Here is a 21,950-nt window from a genome sequence, read left to right on the forward strand (position 1 = left end):
AGGTATATTGTTGTTCTGCTCCCCTGGTCCTTCTCCAAAGGCCCCTACCGAAAGTTACGACCGTTTGCCCCTTTGGTGCTGGTACCAAATAATCTTGAACAGTAAGATTACTTTACTGACTACCCTCCTGTCAGTATCCAGAGTGGATCCCTTTCCCTTGTGAAACTGTCCTCTGTGTTCCTTTACAGTGTGGGTTGTATTTTGTAGTGTGCTAGAAATGACTGTTGTAGTAATAATAAAATAGATATTTTTATACAACCTTGATTGGACAGTCCCTTTTATCATTGGGTAATAATTGCATTTTTCGCTGTGTTGCAACTAACCAATGATCCACGACCTTGCGGAGATAAGCCTGCCGTTCCGTCCACATTACCAAAATTGGACAAGGAGGTCTTATAATTCACTTGTATTCCCATCTGTTCAGATCCATTCTAGAGTACTAGAGGTGTGGAGTTGATTGATGGTATAGAAACCGATATTCATCCCTGGACCACTGGTGCCCCAGAAGTTGATTTGTCAAAGTCCTCCAATATCTGTTTCATTTGTTCCTGGAACAGGCGCCCGCTTAAGCTGGCTTTGATGTTAATCTCTTCTTCCAAAGTGCTCAGAATTTGAGCAAGTTCCTTGATTGTTAATAGAACGAGATCTAAAGAGTATTTTTTCAAGATCTGCCACCAGCGTTTTACAAAGATAGGGTTGTTTTTACATCGGGTTGATTCAAGTGAGACCCTCAGGCCCCCCGATATTCTTTGTGCCCTGTGATATTGAGCCGAGGTGCATGTGTGCAGCTTTAAATTGATCTCTCTATGTGTTGTCCATTCCAATTGTCTAATTAAAGCTTCAGGTTTATCTAATGATACCAGTCCCTCTCATGTGGATTTGATTAGCCTGAGAATTCTTCAGGCTTCTTATTTACTGAAGCCGAGCACTTCTGCTTGGTTAGCCGTAGTTAATTCAATCTTTGCAAATGACATGCTCCCCATGGTGTATGATATTGATAACTAAGGAGTGCATCCTCATAGTCGGCCCAAAAAGGAATTTTTGGGCCGATTGCCAAGATTAAGAGAGTTATTAAACAGAACTGGGCTACAATGCAAATAAACCCCACTTTACGAAGAATTTTCCCTGAGCCACCAACGTTTGCCTACAGAAAGATTCACGCTCTCTGCAACACATTGGTGAGAGCGGACATGGTACAACCAGCAAGACTAAAGGAGTCACATAGAGGAACACAAACCCTGTTGTAACTGCCAACATTGTGTCAATGTCATCAAGTGTAAAAGAATAACACATTGACACTCGCGTAAGGCCAATGAGCTACGACACTCATGTACCTCCAACTCCCTGAAAAAATGCAGTGTATGTCTTGAGATGCCCATGTGGATATTACTACGTTGGGATGACAATGCGTAAAGCTAAAGTAAGATGGACAGAACACAAGTCTAACATTAGAATGAACAGTCTGAAATCTCCAGTAGCAACACATTTTTTGGAGGCAAGACATAATGTAGCGCAAATGAAGTGTGTGATATTGGAACAGGAGTCCGTTCGGAAAAGGGGAGGTGATTTACACAAGAAACTGTTACAAAGAGAGATTGTCTGGATAGAACTGCTGGACACACTAACTCTGAGAGGAATGAATTGTGAATGGGATCTGATGTGTTTTGTGCAGATTGTGCGCGGGGCACACCCGAGAAAGAGACCTCCTTAGAACTGGTAAAACAGTGTAATTTGGATCTTGTAACGCAAGTACCGAAAAGGTATAGATGGAAACTCTCTGCTGCATCTGACAGAATGTAAGCAGGCTGTATGCCTGAAAGGAGTGATGAACTAGTGACTGTGGAGAGGGACCAGGCGCTAAGAGTATTTACAGCATGAATTGTCATACATAAACTAACTGGATAATGGATAGAGAGCCATTTTGGTTGATGCGGATTGTGTTTGTTTATTGTACCTAACCAGCTTACAAGTCCAATTGTTAAGGTAGAAAAGGTTACTCCTTTGGATATGCTTTAAATGCGGTTAACTTTGCCCACTGTGAAAATATTACAGATTTTCTATACCACGTGGTAAACTGAGACTAGACATTTGGTTCTGATTCACATCTTCATAAGGGAAACTGGTTTGTTATGAAACATCACATAAACCCAGCCGGAACCCTGCTCCTGTTCAGATAAGGATTACCAAAGCAAGATGGCCGTGGCTCCAACACAGCATGACAAGTGCATGTTGGGAGTTGTCATGACTACCATAACTATTTAAACGTAAGCGGGGCACCAGACCGGTTCTACATGTCGCCTGCCTCAGTATTCATGCAAACCTGAACCGAGTAAGTAGAGAGCTTGTCATAAGTTTTGAACTGTCTAAATCCATTGGGTTTGGCATCGCCCCATGGCTGAGGTGCGCGGCTTCAGCTGCTGCCTCTGCTCGGATAGAGCCAGGAACAATGGGCACGCGTTCGCCTGTGAGGCACGTGCCGCTATGCAATTAAATGGCCCCTATCGCAGATACTGCTAAATAGCCCTACTTTCTAGAAAGCTGTATTTTAAGAGTTCTGAGGGACAATGATTACCCAGCGGGCTGCCAACTCTCCCAAGCTGGGTGAGTGTCGCGTGACTGTAAAAGTTTGAATTGACTGAGCATAGTGTTGTGTTATGCTTCAATCTTAGTTGTATACTCAGTTAACAGTACATCTTTTTCTATATATGTAGAACGTACATCGAGAGTACATAGAACTATCTGAGGTCAGTGTTTGTTTTATTTTATGCTCAGTGGTGAAATTGGATGTTTACACATAGGTGAACATATTATAGAATATTTGGATGAAAGACAACTCAAAGCCCTGAAGATGGATATTACATATCTGAAACACGTTGGCTAATCAAACAACTGAATTTTGGGTTAACTGTGAATTAGGGATCAAAGTTGTATGAGAAGGATAAGTGACGTGATATTTTCCTTTAGATTTAAAAAAATGGTTTTCATTAGGTTTATGATGTACTAGTAGTCAAACAACTAGGAATTGGATGTGGCAGCATTGGTGTACTAAAGAAAACAACTGCTTTATTTAAGCTATTCTTTGAAGTTCTTTTTTAAGTCTTGTGATAAACTTCTGTGACAAGTATCATTTAACGATGAAAGTACATTGGAGTTAAATTGTAAAGGGACTCAGCCCGTAAACAGTGCAAATGGGTTACTTGTTGGCGAAAACAGGCTGTTGTGTGTAATAATATGGATTAGCATGGCCATGGGCAGTCAGTGGGTAGGCAAATATCCAAAAAACACCAACACGCCTTGCGTTCCTCTTCATTTGCCATTTCTCCCTAACTGCCCTCTAATGCAATAGTTTTGGCCTATAGGTGGCGCAAGCACCACCTAATAGACCACACTAAAAATGAGATTTAAAGCCGTGGCCTACATGTAATGCTTACAAATAAAGTGGCAGAAGGCATACACATTATTGAGACATTTTTATTACCCCGGGAGCTGGTAAGTGTAGTTAACCCATTACCTTTTACGCAGATGCTTTTTCAGGCACACAGTGGCAAGGACTTACATAAGAAGCAACTTAAACACCTCAATTAACCCATTACCTTGCAGAGAGATTTCCTGTAGACAGAAATTGACATTTTAATTCACCTTAATGGTTCACAGATACATAACCCAGAGAAGTTCCACTTTTTAAGCTACTGGCCTATGTCTCCTTCTAAAGTACCATAAAACGTCCCAACACCAACCATACTTTCTACACCAAGAGTTTTTTCCTAATAGGGGCGGCTAGTACCATCTCTAATGAGCCCAGACGAAGGACATTGCGAGCTGAAGCAGTCAGTGTCATGCTTGATGCTGCATACTTACTCTCTTGACAAAGCCTAGCCCAGTTTTCTAAATAAAGGTTGTGAGACTGCTATATCAACACAAGCAGCAATCTGTCCCCATTAGGTGAAGGTCCTGGGTCATGAGGCCCTGTGGTTGCTTTAACACGGACCCAACTACTGCAGAGCAAGTTGCCAGTAAGTAGTGAGTCAAATGAGGGGGGTTTAAAGTCAGGGAGTACGCATATGGTGTCTGTGCAAGCATGCAGCCCCAACTAATAAAGACAAAATTCCATAACATAGGAACATGAGCAAACCCTTGCACATTGAAATGTATACAACATACTACATCCAAGACACCCCCTACACAAGCCCTATCACCTCAAAATGGTAGGGCTGTGTCGAATAGAAACAAACGGTACCCAGTCAATTCATCAAAAACATTTCAGAGTGGCCCATAACATTGAAAAACACTGAAAATATTAAATAAATATATACAGGGTAGTGGGGTAAAGTGGTTAAAAAGGGTCGGGATCTGTAGAGGCCCGATGCGAGAGATGAAGAAGTAGATGAATAGAGGAGTTGGAAATGGGACCGAGAGGAGCCAACTGAGAAGCGGATACGCCGGGAGACCCATAAGCAGGGTAGAACAGTAGCAAAATCTAGGAAAAACGAGAGCTGAAACACGAATTTTTGCACCATGAAAAGAGAGGAAAGGACAAGCATGTCAAACATTGTAGGGATGGAAGCGACAAGAATGAGCAACAGAATATGAGAAGAAAAGGAAGGGAAGAGTCAAAAATAACTCCAAGGCTACGCACAGTCGGAGAAATTGGGAAAGAAGGGAGAAGAACGGAAACAGAAGAAGAGGGGCAAGGGGAGGAATCGTGTTAGCATAAAAGAAAAGACCTTCAGTCTTGGATGGATTGAGGTGAAAATAGTGGTCCAACGTTCAAGTCTGGATAGCCAGAAGACAGGCAGAAAGTGTAGAGTGTATAATATCAGAGAAAGAGGAAAAGGAAAGAAAAATCTCGGAATCAACTGCAAAATACTGGTGAGGAAGACCAAGAGTGGAAATAATAAAAACGAGGAATACCATATAGATAAAACAGAGGAGGACAAAGAAACGCCAACCTGGCGAAGAAAGACAGAAGAAGATTGATTGGGTCAGGAAACAGAAAAGGTGTGTTTGCTAAGATAAGAATGAAACCAATCAAGCACCGAGCAGGAAAACCAAGATGAGGAAGTGTGCGAATAAGAATAGAGTGGGCAGAAATATCAAAGGGTGCTAGCAGGTCAAGCAGAATAAGCAAGGAAGTCTTCTTAGCGTAGCATGCGGGCCGAAGAGAATTGGAAATAGAGAGCTGGGTGGTTTCTGTCGAGTGAAAAAGGATGGACACCATAGTGATCGAGAGTAAGAAGAGTCGAGTGAGTTACATGGACAGAAACCTGATAGCCTGATGTGAACAATTCATTGATTCAGGAGGATAGCTCAAGGGCAATGTGCTCACCTTGGAAGCAAGACGACACAGAACACCACAGGTTCGATACCGTGTCTGCGCTTAGAAACCTCTGGGTATTAAGCGCCTTATTAATATGCCTTATAAATACGCCTTATAAATAACCTATTATATCAAATAACCTATCATATCACATCATTCAAGGAGTTTAGAAAGAAATCAGAGAAGGGAAATAGGGAGGTAGTTGCACAGTATGGAGGAACAAGTGAAGGTTTCTTTAGACTTGGAAGAATAGAAGCATGTTTAAAGGATCAATGAAAATGTGGCGTAAGTAAAGAGAAATTCAGGAGCATAGTAAGAGATGGAACAAGAAGAGGATAGACTTGAGAGATGAAGGCAGATGGAACATGGTCAGGAGGAGCAGCAGTAAGGATGGGCTTTGGAGAGAAGCGACAAAGTATCAGCATCAGAAGGACAGCTGAAGCTACAGATATCAGCTGAAGATGAGGAGGATAAGAATGTAGAATTTGAAGAAGAATGCCAAATATGAAGGGAGTGCAAATGTGTGATCTTAGTGGATAAGTGGTTAGTAAATTCAGAGTCAGGAAGGAAAGAGGGTAAAGGCGGATCAGAAGTCGGAGGAGACTGAATATGTTTTAAGACCTAGAATAGAGGACGAGGATGAGAGGTAGACGTGTGAAGTAGCTCTGTAAAGTATTATAGTCCAGCCGAAAATAGAGATGCATCCTAGGAGCTACGAAGAGAGGGTAAAGTGGTCCAATCCACAGGTGATTGTGATTTCCTCCATCGACGCTGACCTCGTGGCAAGAGGCGAGAGGAACGAAGAGAGGAAGTTAACAAGGCAGAGGAGACTTAACATGATGGAGAAAAGGTGCAGAGAATCAAGTGTTCCGAGTATCTCTGGAGGTAGGAAGGAATTAATACTGCCAGTTGAAAAGGAAGAAGGTTGAGTAATTGTGGGAAGAGATGAAATAAGTGTAGAGCTGAAAGGAGGAGCATCAAAGCACCGGAAGTCACGAGGCAAGACAGAAAGGTGAGGAAACAGGGAAGAAGGTGGGGGAGGGAAAGTGTAAAGGAGAGCAGGAACTCCTCTGATAAGTACTGGGCTATCCTCCCGAGACAATTAGTAAAATGGGACCTGCCTGTAAGAGGCAAGTGATAGGAGTGCCCGGTGCAGATTGTTTTGCCTTGTGAGACCTACTCCCCTCATCCCCTGATGAACAGACTCCTTTCTGAGATCTCCTTCATTGTACACTACATCTTGCTGCCACAGGCCTAGCGGTTATTTCATCAACACTAATCGAGCCATGACTAAGCTCTCCTCTTTATCCCTATCACACCCACCCACATCAGTGGCCAACTCGACCTGGAAGCACTATAGTCTACTGGACCCCTATGGATGACATGCTTCCAAGTGTCTCTGCCAGACCCATAGAAAGCAGACCGGCACTCAGGAACGGAGCACTTCCGATCTGAACCCTCCAACGCCACAGGTTTCCCATATGCCATTCTCACAATGAGCCCCACCACCGTTTCCTTGCATTGTGTAGTGAAGCCAACACACTTGGCAGTGGTGTGCTATGTAGACCACTTACATTACATTGCATCTGAGTAGATAAGGATCCCATTGTGTATATGATTGAGATGATTGTGTTAATGGTGCACTGGTGTTCACAGTATGCCGGCTAATAAAAAACGAACTAAGAATAATTATAATAATAATTTTTCATGCTAATATTTTGATTACACTCGTTATTTTTTATTTTATTGCTATGAATTCTACTACTAATAATAATATACCCTTGTGAAGGTAGGCCCTCAGTGCACATTCGGATGGGTTTAGCACCTCAATCCTACTGCAGTGAGGCTATTTTCCAGTTCTATGTGTGCTCAGGCAGAATCTGGTTTTTCAGAGTCTTGTGAATACAGATGAACCCCACATTTTTTTCAATTACACCAACCTCAGTCAATAGCAGTGTGAGTATTGGACACACCCTGTAGGAGTATAGCTCATAGTTACAAAGAAGTGTACCTTCTATGCTGGCCTTGGGTGTCATTTTCCAAATCCAAACACTAAAGAGTTGTTGGGGGCTTGTGTTTTGCCAAAAGGTAACATGTATTAAGCAAAGCCTCTGGGCAGGGAGAGAACAACGGCTTTTGGTAAGTGTATGTGGGGGGGGTCGGGCAAGACATTTTGGAAACGAAAGTTGGGGAGAGTGAGAGATAAATCAGCAGAGGGCTGTGGTCAGTGAGTAAATGAGGGCGTGCGTGAGGGATGGAGCAAAAGTGTAAATAAGTGAGTGAATGTGGGGGTGAGCAAGAGCGAGTGAGTGAGGAATGGAGTCAGTGATTGGTGCAAGAGTGAGTAGGGCGTGAGTAAATGACTGACTGAGTAAAAGAACAAGAGACAAAATGGGTGAGCGACAAAGGGAAGGAGTACGTGAATTAGAGAGCATGTACGGACGGGAGTGCCGGGGGGGGGGGCAGGTTGAGTAAATGGAAATGTGAGGGTATTAAGGACTGAAGGAATGATTGACTAGGGAGTGAGTGAGTCAAATTTCTGATAGCTCTTGTTAGCTCTAGGAGAAGGTGGCTCTATATGCGCTGTCACCAGGCCAGTGACCGAGCAGAACCCCAAAAAGGGGGGTGTATTCAACCAGATCAACATCAACATCATCCTGCGGTTCTACAGATATTCTGGACAGGAACCGTCATGGTTCCTCGCCAGCAAGGATGCTGGCTAGGGCTGATGGGACCTGTAGTCCAAAACATCTGGAGAGCTGAAGCAAGGGTGGAGCGGAAGGCAGGGGAAGGAGCGGGAAGCCGGCTCACCCCCATAAGCCATTTTTAAAGAGAGAGAGAAACGGGGTTCTGAAATAAGGATATCTTCTTTGCATATCAACCTGCAATGCCAGGGCATGAAATTGCCAACTCACTAAAAAAAGAATCCAAACTCCTCCGCCGTACTACCCACTGAGGAGCTCCCTAACAAGAGTTGCTCCAATCAGCAGCTTTCTAAGAAGCTGGTCAGCTGGGCTTTCTATTTCCGAGCTGGGTAGTGATTTGCCTTACTTAGTTATTTTGTGTACAATTGTGCTACTTTGGGCACTTTTGGTGGCAATCTTTTTTTTTAATTTCACCCAATGCTGCCTCTTTACAAGCACCGGCCCATCCTCACTCTCTCTACGCTCACCCACCCCGCTCCCACTCTCTCTACTCTCATTACATGTGCTGGTTGGGTTATGTTTGGGCTATTTTGGGCTACATTTGACAAGGCCTCCCAAGGCTGATTTGTTGTTCATGTTTCCTGCCCCCAACCAACTACCACCACTCATCCACCCCTGCCCTCACCCACCCCACCTACCACTCTCTCTCTATCCCCTCCCACCCTACCGCACTCTATCAAACAATACCCACCATACCTCACTCTCTATCGCCCCCATTCCCCTACCCATCCTACCCACACTATCTACCCCATCCCTCAACCTCTACCCACCCATCTCCTACTCTTTCTACCCCCACCCACCCTAGCCCCTCTCTCTAACCCAACCCACCACCCTATCACCACTATCTATGTCCCCACCCGTCCTCTCTATCCCTACCCAACCACCCTATCCCCTCCCAACCTACCCCCACTCTCTCAACCCCCACACCCACTCTACCCTCACTCGTTCTACCCCCAGCCACCCTACTCCCACTCTCTCTACACCCACCCACCCTAGCACCACTCTCTCTACCCCACTCACCCCACCCCATTGCCCCTCTCTTTACCCCCCTCTCTATACCCCAACCCTGTCCCCACTTCCTCCCACACTCATCCACCCTATCCCCACCCTCTATATCCTCACACAACCTGCCCCCACTCTCTCTACCTCATTCACTCAGCTTACGCGCACTCACCCACCCTACTGCTACCCTCACCCACCTTATCCTGTTCTGTACCCCATTATCTCTACCCTAATATACCCACCCTACCCCCACTCTCTCTACCTCCACTCTCTCTACTCCCACCAACCCCACTCTCGCTACCCCCACTCTCTCTACCTCCACCCTCACAACTCTGTCTGCATACCCCCTCTCTCTATCCCCACCCACCTAGCCTACCAACTCTCTTCACCCCACCCACCAACCTATCAAGTGTCACCCCATCCACCCTACCCTGACCTTCCCTAACACCACCCACCCACCCTCTTCTCCCTCTCCCCACCAACCTTAGCCCCCCTAAACCATCACCCATCCTACCTCCTCTTCTCTACTCAACCCTACCCCATCTCTTTTTACCCCACCACGCACCCCCTCTCTAGCCCCACCCACCCTACATCCTTTATTCCTACACCCACACAAGCCCAACCAGCCCCCTATTTTTTTTGCATTTGTTCGTTTGTATTGCACAGGAGCCCGCAGGCATCACAGCACAGAAAAGAGAGAGAAGAGGCATTAAGAAAGAGGGTTATATTCGCTAGGGTTCTAATTATTGAAATATGATTGTTTTCAAACGCTTCCTAAAACTCAAGAGGTTAGGGTCTGCACGTAGGTCTTCAGGCAGATTGTTCCATGCTAGAGCAGCCTGAACAGGGGAAGACCTCCCCAACCCTCTAGGCTGGTTACTTCTGGGAACTGCCATGCATGTACCATCGCTGGATCTGCTAGCTCTCCTAGGAGTGCAGCCTTTGATACAGGCTTCAAGATAAGCTGGAGCCTGACCACAGTGACATTTACGGACAATGGTGAGAGCCTTAAACCGGGTCCTGGCTTCCACTGCGAGACAATGCAGGCTTTATATGTGCACCGACACAGGCTCGTGTCTGCACACATTTTTCACTATGCAGACAGCATCATTTTGTATCACCTGCATGCGTCCTAAGTCTCGCTTACTAGCGCCCATATTTGTAGTCCACTACAATAGTCTATCCTAAGCATGATCAATGCTCTCACCAGGGTAGTGCAGTTGGCTTCTGAGACGTAGGATTTTACTAATCTAGTCTGAGGTGATATTGGGTTCTATTCACCACATCTTAAATGTGGGCATCTGAGCTTAATGACGCTTCAAAGATAACTCCCAATGTTTCAACCTTGGCGACGACGGGAATGGGATGATTGTCAATGGCGAAACCGGTGTAGCAATCCCAGTGTTTCCCTGAGCCCTGGGAGGAGCCAAAGAGGAGCAGCTCGGTCTTTGCTGCATTCAGGCACATTCTGTGATTGGCCATCCAATTCTGAATTGAATTGTAAATCATTTACCTTCTCAGCCTCTAGTTCGAATACTCCACACAGCTCGATCGCCACCTGTGTGTCATCAGTATAGGTCGTAAAGCTTACTCCCAATTCATCCAATAGGACACAAAGGGGTTGACTGAATTTATAGAACAAGGATGGCGAGAGACATGCGCCCTGAGGCACACCACACTCAGGATTTCAGCAGACAAGCTTGCATTGCCCCAAACGATTCTGGACATCCTATTGTCCAAAAATAATTCAATCCAGGCGGTGGCTTCCCCTGAACAGCTTCAGATATTTTTCAGCCTTCTTATGAGCATCACATGGTCCACCAGGTCGAAGACTGCTGAGAGGTCACGTGGCATCAGCAGCCCTGCCATACTTTTGTCCATGAGAAGTAGCATTTCCGTCTGCAGGTCCACCAAGGCACTTTCTGTGTCGTGGTGAGCCCTGAAGCCGGATTGCTTAGGGTGCAATAACTCAGAGTCTTCCAATTGGACCTGGAGTTGTGCAGTTGCCACTTTATCAATTACCTTCAATAAAAAAGGTACATTGGAGATAGCTCTCAGATTGGAATAGTCTTTGGGGTCAACCCTTTTTTTGTCAGAGGAGACACAGTTACCTTCTTCAAAAGAATCAGGAACCTTGCTATCTCTAAAGGATGCGTTGGTGAGACGGACTAAAAATGGGGTGAAAGGCTCTTTATTTGCGAGGATAACTTTGGTGGGGATGGTTTCTCTGAAACAACTGAATGGTGTCATAGATTTTAGTTTTTTTTTTATCAAGTCTCCTTCCTGTATAGGCCTAAAGATGAATTTAGGTTTCCCCACCTGATGAGAATCAGTGGTCCGCGGTTGCTCTGGGATGATAGGGCATAGCTCCTGGTTTGTCCGACCTTTGTTTTAGGTGATATTGACAAAGGCTTTGGCCTATCGCTTCTTATCCTTCCTCTTATACTTGCTTCATTTCTTAATCTGTCTCTCCGTTACTCGCTCATATTTCCTATTGCTCATCATCAGCACCCTGTATCAATGGCTGCCTCCCCTCCTCTAATCCCCTTCTCATTCTATTGCACACCTGCACCCCTTTTCACACCCTCCCTAGAAACTTTGCACTCTCCCCCTTGCACCCTGGTGCCTATGAATGCAAAATGCAAAGAACAGCAGTAAACACCAAAACTATTGTTATTGCCAATGCTTGTTTGTACTTTGTCATTGTTTTACACTTAATTGCTGACGGTTGTCTGTGTGTTTGCTCGAAGTGTGGAACTTGTTTTAAGAGGTTCAGGACATGCACTATTTATGTTGTTGAACCAATGAAATGACACATTCGAAATTTTGATTTTTTGAATTGGTCAGTCTGTGCAAGTACATTGAAAAAGAGCTTTTCAATTTAAAAAAAATTTGAGGATACCCATCATTAAATGTGATTTCCTGTTTTTTAAGCTGTGCTATAAAAAAGTAATATGTTTCTGTAAATTAATGTAAATGTAAATATTTTATTTCTTCTAAATCATTTTTGTAAAGGTTCTACATTTTGTACTTGAACCATGAACAATAAAAAATAAATAAAAAAAATTAAAAAAAAAATGATTCATTATGTGGTTTTGCTTGTCAATGAAATGTGATTACAAATCATTATTTGTAAAAAAAAATAAAATGATAATGCAGTAATTGGCTAACATTCATGAAGTTGTTCCGAAAAGAGATAGGGACCACGTACTCAGTCCTGTTTAGTCTTGATCCCACTTGCGGGTGCCCTAGTTGAATAATGATTGTGGGTTACCTCTCTATCTGTGGTTACTAGGTGAAAATGCTGCACAAACGTGCACCGCACAGGTGCATGGATTTTGTTATATTGTACAGACAGTGGGAACGGCTCTCACTGAGGAGCAGCGGGGGGCAATGGACGCCACATGGAAGGGGTACAGCTCTCATGCGCTTCTTAAGAGCATGAGGTTGTTGGATCGGGGAAGGGGGTGTATTGTGATACCTTGTGTAATCGATCTGTGTGCACTGTGTATGTATGTACACCGCACATAGAGGGTATTATAGGCTAATGTACCCACTGGATGTCTGATACAGTCTAATGTCATGTATAATACAGAGGCTCCCTTTCAGAGTATATGGACGGAGAAATGCAGTGACGTGCTAAGTATGTGGGCAGAACTCTCTGGTAATGTACATATTGGATGGCTGCAGTCCATAGTAATGTTATGTAATGTTAATGGGTCTTTTGCTGCGCACTATCCCCACTTGCATGGTCTCATAGTGCTCTGGTGGATCTGCAATGGGAGGGGGTTGTGGGGTGTTAGTGGGGTTGAGAGGGAGAAGCACAGGAGAGCTTTAATGTGCTGTTGGCAGCTTTAGTTTGGAGAAACCTGTCACTGAGTGGTTAGCAGTCATCATGTGATGTTGAAATCTGGTTGTGTATGGTTTGGTTTTATGTTGGGTGTTGTGAAGTGCGTGCAGTTTGTGGTGCGGTAATGGTATGGTTGTGTTTGATTCAGAGGTTGAGGGTGAGTAGGCAGAATGGTGAGTTTTTAGTATGGTTTGTTAGGAGAAATACATTTCCAACCCGAAACCATCCATCTAGGTGTGACACATTAATGTTCCCAGCAATCCACCTAAGTGTGGTACATTTCCTACCCCCAACCATCCATCTAAGTGTGGCATACCTCCTACCCTCAACAATCCAAGATTGACACATTCATGTTCTTGACAAGCCAAGTGGGGTGCATTCCTACCCTCAACACTCCATCTAATTGTGATACCTAATGTTCCCAGCAGTCCATCTAAGTGTGGTACATTTCCTACTCCTCAATACACATCTCGGTGTGGTACATGTCCTACCCTCAACAATCCACCTAAGTGTGGTACATTTCCTACCCCCAACAATCCATCTAAGTGTGGTACATTTCCTACCCCCAACAATCCATCTAGGTGTGGTACATTTCCTACCTCCAAAAATTCAACGAAGTGTGGTAAAATTCCGACCCCCAACAATCCATCTCAAGGAGTAGAGCCCAGCACGATACAGATGTTACACCATGTCCATCGCAGGGCACCACAGGAAGCATAAGGCCAGCCCATACAGTTAGGTCAGATGCGGAACATGGCTAATCTGCACAAACAGGTTAAGTGCACATATGGGTAATTTATACAATGAGGCTACAGGCAAGAAAGGGCTAATCTATATAAGTAGACTAAGTGCAGGTGGGCATATTCTATTAGGTAATAAGAGTGGTGGGGATTTACTGGAGTACAGTAATAGCTGTACTCCCCGCCCACACCACACTTACCTTATCAGTCGTTGTAGGTAGTCTGTATCAGGCGTCCCAGGCAAACATGGGGAAACACAGACTGGAGCTGCTTCTTTGGGAGCTGCCCTTTGCCTTGTGGCCCTTAGCCAGTGGCTGCCTGGGCAAGGCTGCCTTAGCTCCACCAGTGAAGAAGGGCTTCCCTGGAGTCCGAAGGTCCAATCAGAAGTGGGGGAAGGTGGGAGCAGGGCTGTGTGGAGAGGGAGGGACACAGCAAGGGAAAAATACAGCAAGGGCTGCTCACAGAGGCAAGAAGCAGCCCAAAAGTGCCTAATGGGCAAACACAATATATTTAATGAATGTAGGTCTTTAAGCATACATGTGCTGAATGACTTTTTCTCCTGTTGTGTGAGGCATGGAAAGTGCTCTATGGTCATGTACATATTCAATGGGTGCAATACACAATAATGTACAGATAAAACTTAAGGCTATAACCTTAAAGGTGTTGACTTCTGTGACCCTGTGGGTACACCTCTATCGTAAAAACTCTGCTGTCAGAACTCAACAGTCATATACACATTGGATGGCTGCAGTCCACAGTAATGTACTCAATGAACATGGGTCTTGGACCATACATGTGCTGACTGATTTCCCCCCCCTGTTGTTTGGTTTATTGGTAGTGCTCTCTGGTCATCATGTAGATATTGAATGGGTGCAGTACATAGTAATGTACAGAATAAACTTAACTATACAACCTTAAAGGTGTTGACTTCTGTGACCCCTGTGGGCACAACTCTGTCCTCAGAACTCGACGGTCATGTACACATTGAGTGGCTGTAGTAGTTTACAGGGAAATATGCAATGGACAGAAGTCTATGATCATACCAGGGCTGACTGATGCTTCCCTTGGGGTGGGGTGTATGAGCTATATGCCATGGTCATGTACATAAGGAAGGCTGCAGCACACAGTAATGTCCTAAATGGAGGTAAGTCTACACCAGTACAGGTGTTGACAATAAGTCACCCTCTGGTTTTGTGTCTGTACATTCATGCCTGACCTGTCCTTGACCAGTGTCAAAAGGTCTGCATGCTTGTCTCACGTCAGGTATTTGTTCTGCAATAGCAAAGCATTTTCCCAATGGTTTTCTCAATGGGGCCTGGGACGCAATAAAACATACTCTTTGAGATTTTCATGCCGGCACATACACCGGTCACTATATGAACTATCCTTCAGAGATTCAAAGAACTGATGTGTTGCTGACCAACACAACTGGTCATCTAGGATGAAGGAAGAAGTGTACGAGTACACCTAATTAATGTCAACTAGCAACCATGGGGGTGCCTGAAACAATCAGATTGAGCCAAACCTTCGCTGAATCTCATGATATCAGCCCACATTCGAAAAACACCTCCACCATTTCCTCTTCATTACCCCACTACCTTTCCCCAACTTCCCCTACCACACTTGCCTTTGTCCGCTGCCAATCTCCTGCTGCCCTTAACAAGACCACGACGGAAATGGAGAAGGGACAACTGGTAAATCCCCTTTTTGCCCGGCGGGCATTTTCTTTCACAGTCTCTTTTTTAAACTTGTAAAATGGCTGCCTCATTGTTACATAAGTTAAAAAAGAAAAAGCTATTAGCTCGCCTGAGTTTGGTCCGGGGGTGCGAATAGCAATAATACCCCTTTGCACGGTCTTCAGGGGCCAGTAATGATGCCTCTAACCTGTGCACCAGGCCATTACCGGCTGGTGTAGCACACAGACAAGCGTATTAATGATTAATTGAGCCAGACCATCCTTAGGCTGATGGTGCAGATCTTCAGAGCAAGTCCTTACTTTAAGTCTGTAGAGTCTGACAATTATGTGGAATACAGTAATACCAGAATTCAGCAACTCGTCCGTTTCTGAACAGCTCGCTTTATGTTGCCATGGCCCCCGTTAGTCCTAATTCAGGACAAGACGGATGAACAATTGTCCATATTCGTTCAAGTCTAATCTAAATGTTGAATTCTCTCTATGGAGGCCCTCCACACTCTTTTTGGAAGAGGTTATGCTCTCATGTGGCACACGTGAGGAACCAGGAGCAGTTTACGTAGTCCATGAAAAGAGTCATGGAGTTTGAGAGGGCTTTTGCAGTCAACCAATTGCCTACTGGAAACCAGCTGATGAATTAGCTCCTCTTTAACTTTTAGGAATTGGCTCCTCAAATTTCATATTGAATGAAATGCAATATATTAATGTCCTCTCACTTCGATTCTGAAATTAATAGAGCTGCCCTTCAACTAAGGAGAGGGAAAGAGTGTGTACCCCAGACGGGGACCTACTACTCTTGAGATGTAGCAGCTGCAGGAAATATGAGCATATAATCAGTGTGTCTGTGGTCCTCCTGCCTGAAACTGTAGGACAGTGGAGGAATTGGAAAGCTGGAGATGACTGCTGAGATGTCACACCAACTCTCAATAATATTATGTGTACACAGGTCTGATGTCACTACAGTTGATAAGTGCCTTCCCTTTCCAACTACTGCTGTTGACTTTAACCATGCCACCTCCTTAAGAGTAGCAGTGATATAAATACCATTGTAGTGCTAAGTGTAACCGGGGTATAGTGATGGCAGTAACAGTAGCATCCACATTATGGCTTCATTGGCAGTAAAAACAGCAGGGCTAGTAGTCTTGCCATGTACTCAGATTAGCGCCTGTAGAACTTCAAGATGACTTGCCGCAGACTACTACAAGCATGCACACTGCTATTTCTTTTCATACTTCTAATAGTAGCCCTGCCAGATATAGAACAGTACAACGAGTCCTACTAGAAACAGAAACAGTATTATTACTAGCAGAAGCTGCTGTTGTGCTAAAACTATTACTATCAGTGCTATTAGTGGTACTACTAGCAACACTGGCTCTACTGCTACTACTACTGCTACTGCTAGTAATACACCTACTAGAATTACTTTCAGTAGTACTGGTTACAGTGATACCAGTATTGCATTCAGTAATATTAGTGGATGGATAAAACGTGCCAACAATACCATTCACAGTCCTGCTATTCCTAGAATTAGATCTGGTAGAACACTACAGTAGCTGTGGTGCTAGTCTTGTCCTATTAATACTAATAGTAGCAGTAGTATCAGTATTAATAGTATTATAAGTAGTACATATCAATAAATAAATAAGTAGTATTAGATCAAGCTGACGTTGTAGTATTGGTAGTATGCGTAGAATTAGATTGTGGTCCTTGTATTGCTATCAGTAGTACTAGCCACAGTATTACTAATGGTAGTCACACTTGTGCATATTGGTGCTACTAATCCTAGTACAATTAGTACTAGCACTGCTTGCACTAGTAATACTCTACTACTACATCACCAGTAGAGCAGTAGAACTAGTGCTAGTATTAATTGTAGTAGTAGTTGCAGTATAAGTACTTGTAGTAGTAGCACTGGTAGTAATAATCATAGTAGTAGGAGTAATACTACTAGTAGCAATACTAATAGTTGCAGCAGTAGTATTATGACTACTGTTGTAGTAGTAGTAGCAGTAGCAGAAGTAGTAGTAGCATTTGTAGTATTAGAAAATGTCGCAGTAGCCGTATTATTAGTAGTACTGCTGGTAGGGGTAGGATTTGTAGTGCTGACAGTAGCAGTAGTATTAGTAGTACTGGTGGTGGTGGTAGTAGTAGCAGCAGTAGTAGTACTGGTGATAGTGCTATCACTGGCAGTAATAGTAGTAAGAGTAGTAGTACAGCTGGTAGCAGTAGCAGTAGGAGTAGTGCTGGCAGTAGCAGTAGGAGTAGTACTGGTGGAGCTAGCAGTATTTATAGTAGTACTGGTGGTGGCAGTAGTAGTAACAGTAGTAGTAGCTGTTAGTAGTACTAGCACTGGTGGTTATAGCAGGAGTAGTAATAGTCTTTCTAGTAGTAATACTGGCAGCATTAGTAGTAGTACTGATAGTCTTAGCATTAATAGTGCTAGTAGCACTTGTGGTAGTAGTAGTAGCAGGAGGCATCTACGGCCCAGCCTCAATCTCATAGTTGCCATCGAGTGGGTTCCTCAGTGCACAGGAGCAGTATATAGCGGCCCCCCAACCTCACTCAGGAGGGTGTGCAACAGAAGACCAGTCACATCAGGGCTCCATTCACAATGTGACATTGCAGGAGTCTCAAGTTACCCTGCGGCAGGGTTCCTAAGGAGCTCTTCGGCAATAGGAAGGAGTCCTCTGTGCTTGCAGTGAAAGCCCTTGTGGGATATCTAGCCTTTGGTTGATGCATGCCCCTCTGCGGGTCTTGTGTTTGTCAGGTTCCCCTGGTTATCGAGAACACTTTGTAAATATCCCACATTACATGTGTTCCCATGTTGCTGTCGCACATTGGAAAGGGAACATTGCATCCCTTTCCCTTAATCCCTCTCCCACAATGAGTGAATGCTGTTGGTATTTAGAATTCACCACATGACCAGAGAAGGACTTATATTTTCCAAAGTGGCGATAGATGGCGGCTGGCAGACAGGGGCACATATTGGCACAATTGTCTTTAAAGCCTAATTGGGTGACCTGCAGAGCTCGAGAAAAAAGATGAGTGATTCAAGATGGTCAGTTCCCCCAGCTCTGTGTGCATGCCAGTACAGGGAAGGCATATTGGCTGTGAGTTTATAGTGTATTCACTTTGCCATAGTAACAGATAGCCGCTCTACTTGTTCTCCTGAAATACTATCACAGGAGAACTTTGCCTGAGAATTTGATGTGTCTTGCATGGATGAAGAGCAACATTGACTGTGACCAACAAGATCAGAAGTCCTTTATTTTATGATTTGTAGTGTAATATAACTTTCTTTATCTTCTTTTTACAGGAAGCTATTCAATGACACACAGTTTCCATCATCTTGAGGTAACATTGAGCTAAACTGGAAGGCCTTCCAATGTCTGCAACTCAAGATGATCCTGAAGGCATGATCGGGTCATTGTCGATGGCACTGATGTCCAAGAAACATTTCTAAAAGCTTCAGAGAAGATATCTATTGTGCTACTACTCGTCGAAGTCGGCCATCTTAGGTCAGCCAGCATTTGAGAAGCGTTGTCCCTGTTTCTTGACGTATTGTTTTTTCCCATTTTGGTCAACGTTTTTCCAGTTGCCTCTAAAACCGCAAGTGCCATGGAATCACAATGAGAAGGGATTAATGTAGGACGCTGAGAATCCATGGGTTTCTGTGGTTGACTTTCACCGTTGTTGGAGGGTATGCATTGAAACCATGTTACTTCATCCAAAATCTTAGATAATCCAGTTGTGCGCAGGCCACAGATCTGGATGGGGTTCCTTTGACCATACTAAAGTTTTGCGTCCTTGGAAATGGCGCTATGGGGCGTGGGACATGCATGCTTGCTGAAAGCCCCCTTCTTTGTGCTTCTCGGTGGATGTTTCAGCTGGTACAACTTTGTCTTGGCGAAACCAAAGGGCCAGGGACACCCCCATTTGAACTCGGTCCGTATTGATGGGGATATCACCCTTGGGGGGCTCTTCCCTGTACACGGACGCGGAGCAGAGGGCAAAGCCTGTGGCGAACTGAAAAAGGAGAAGGGGATTCATCGCCTGGAGGCCATGCTGTTTGCCTTGGACCGCATCAACAACGACCCGGAGCTGCTCCCCAACATCACTTTGGGGGCTCGCGTCCTGGACACGTGCTCCCGGGACACCCATGCCTTGGAGCAGTCGCTGACCTTTGTGCAGGCATTGATAGAGAAGGACAGCACGGAGGTGCGCTGCATCAACGGAGGCCCCCCTATTATCACCAAGCCGGAGCGCGTGGTGGGGGTTATCGGAGCGTCTGCCAGTTCCGTCTCCATCATGGTTGCCAATATCCTGCGATTGTTCAAGGTATGTGAAGGGTATGAAGAGGGGGGCTGGTCTAATGTAACATATTCAATGAAAAAGAAATGAACTGCTATGGTATGTTGTATAATAATAATGTATTTCTTATATAGCGCTACACATCTATAGGGCTCAGAGCGCTGAGCGTACATATTGAAAACAATATATTTTTTCATTACTGTATATGGACCATGTCCTTGGCTAGCTCCTTTGATTAGTGAAATTGATGTTTATTTTTTATTTGCAATACTTTCTTTGGAAAAATTCACAGTGCATTAATTACTGGCCTTGTGACTTAGAACCAGAGTTTAAATTGAGGGATACACAGTTTCCTTTTTAATGGATCTGACTAGTTTCTGGAGGAATTAACCCTTTTAGAACAATCTAAATGTATTTGGCGTTCCCCATTTCATTTGTTGCAATACAGATGCACATGTGCTTTGTTATAACTCCTTGCAGAAATTACAAACTGTATACCTTTATTTCATAACATGGAAACTATCAAAATAACACAATTTTGACGTAATCTCCGTCAGAAAAGATCCATCCATAGTGTGACGTGCCAGTCACGATTGACGCATGCGCGAGCCTCGTTCTTGCTAGGCGCATGTGCATTGGAATAAATCACGCCCGTGCGGGCAGTTGCCGGCGGGACGCGGAGCGAAGCACATCGCGTCCCGTGTCTTCTTGTGTGCATGACTGCGTGCAAGTGTGAGCGCGGTACGACCCGAGGCACGGGTGTACACATAACATCTGGCGACGAAGTGGGATGCAAGCGGAGCGTTTGTTGACATGCCGCGCGTGTCAATCATCATAACGCTACACCGCTGAGTGTTACGAACCCGGCGCGAACACAGCGGAGGTGTTTTCACGCACGGTAGGAGGCAGTAGTGGCCTGAAAAGGTGCTTGTGCGCTGCTTATACCTGAAAATACATCTGAACAATTTTTGGAAACTTGGCAGTCCTCACCATCCAGGAGGACTGCACCTGGACTAGTTGTCACTACACAAGGGGCAACTGAAGGGGAAGGCCCTCGTCAACTCGAACATTCCATGATGACGCAGTGACCCAAGGTACGTCCACGGTTCATCCAAGTCAGGTTTGCGGCCTCTGAATCACCACGAGGTGCCTGTGCGTCCTGTAAACATGGTGGAAAGTGACGGCGAGGCAGAAACAGCGAGAGTGGTGGTAAGGAGACAACAGGGGGCTTTGTTACCCATGCTAGAATTTGACACGTCCGGTCCCCCCTCCAAATTGGGCACAAGATGGTTGTTGTGGATAAAAAAATTGGACATGTACTTTACGGCAACTGGGGAAACCGATGACGACGCTAAGAAAGCCACTCTCCTATACTCAGCGGGCATGGACGTTCTGCACATTTATGAGTCCCTCAACCTGCAGGTAACCACCTATGATGCTGTTAAAACTGCTCTAAAAAACGACTTCATTCCGTTGTCCAACGTGGACTACGAAAGATTTCTGTTTTGTGGTGAAAAACAGCGGGATGAGGAGTCACTTGACCAATTCTGCGCTCGCCTGCAACAAATGGCCACAACTTGTCGATGGGACAATGAAGAGTCCATGATCAGGCATCAGGTCCTCCAAGGCTGTAGCTCAGGCAAGCTACGTAGGCAAGTGCTGAGGGAGCCTGGATGGTCTCTGCAACAGATTCTGGACAGCGGAAGAACACATGAACTGGCAGAGTCGCGGGGTGCCAAAATGGACGCGGCGGGACGTCCGGGAAAGTCGGAAGAAGCATTTGCCGTTGGAAGGCAGTTGGCGTCGAAAGCCAAGTGGGGCCAGAAGCGCCGGGAAGCAGGCCCGATGAAAGGGGCGATGTCTATTTGCCAATATTGCTGGTATGACCTGCCGCACTCTGAGGAGTGTCCCGCCAAATCGAGAAAATGTGGCAGATGCAATGGACCTGGACACTATGCCCGGATGTGTCGCGCTCCCGCCCCAATAACTGTACAGAGGGGCCCGGCCAGGGCACTTGGCAGGAGTTTGAGGGGGCAGAGGAGCATCGCAGCGTTAGAAGAGGAAATGCAGAAGCTCAACATGGCCGAGGAGGGGAGGAAGTGCTGGTTGACACCGGGGCCTCAGTATGTGTGCTGGCGTCCGATCACTACCAGTCTATCCCGGGACCACCGGCGCTGGATATTTCGACAGCGAAAATGTTCACGTTTGGCGGAGACACGCCACTCCCAATCAAGGGCGTTTTCATTGCGCCTGTGTCCAAAGGCGGCAAGACCATAAAAGCCCAATTTTCGTCATAGACGTGAGCCCTCACTCTTTACTCAGCTGTGCGGCA

The 21,950-nt window shown here is 45.2% G+C and overlaps 1 protein-coding gene across 1 annotated transcript in view; it reads left to right on the top strand.

The window, feature by feature from the left end:
- The window catches only part of GRM4 (glutamate metabotropic receptor 4), a 1,444,124-nt gene that overhangs the window by 208,515 nt on the left and 1,213,659 nt on the right, over positions 1 to 21,950 (top strand). The window contains exon 2 of the mRNA XM_069633515.1: positions 18,624 to 19,645. Coding sequence (XP_069489616.1) covers positions 19,121 to 19,645 — 525 coding nt within the window. The 5' untranslated portion in view covers positions 18,624 to 19,120. The remainder of the gene's footprint in view (positions 1 to 18,623; positions 19,646 to 21,950) is intronic.

Source organism: Ambystoma mexicanum, chromosome 13 (assembly GCF_040938575.1).
Source record: "Ambystoma mexicanum isolate Mex_15411 chromosome 13, UKY_AmexF1_1, whole genome shotgun sequence".
NCBI lineage: Eukaryota > Metazoa > Chordata > Amphibia > Caudata > Ambystomatidae > Ambystoma > Ambystoma mexicanum.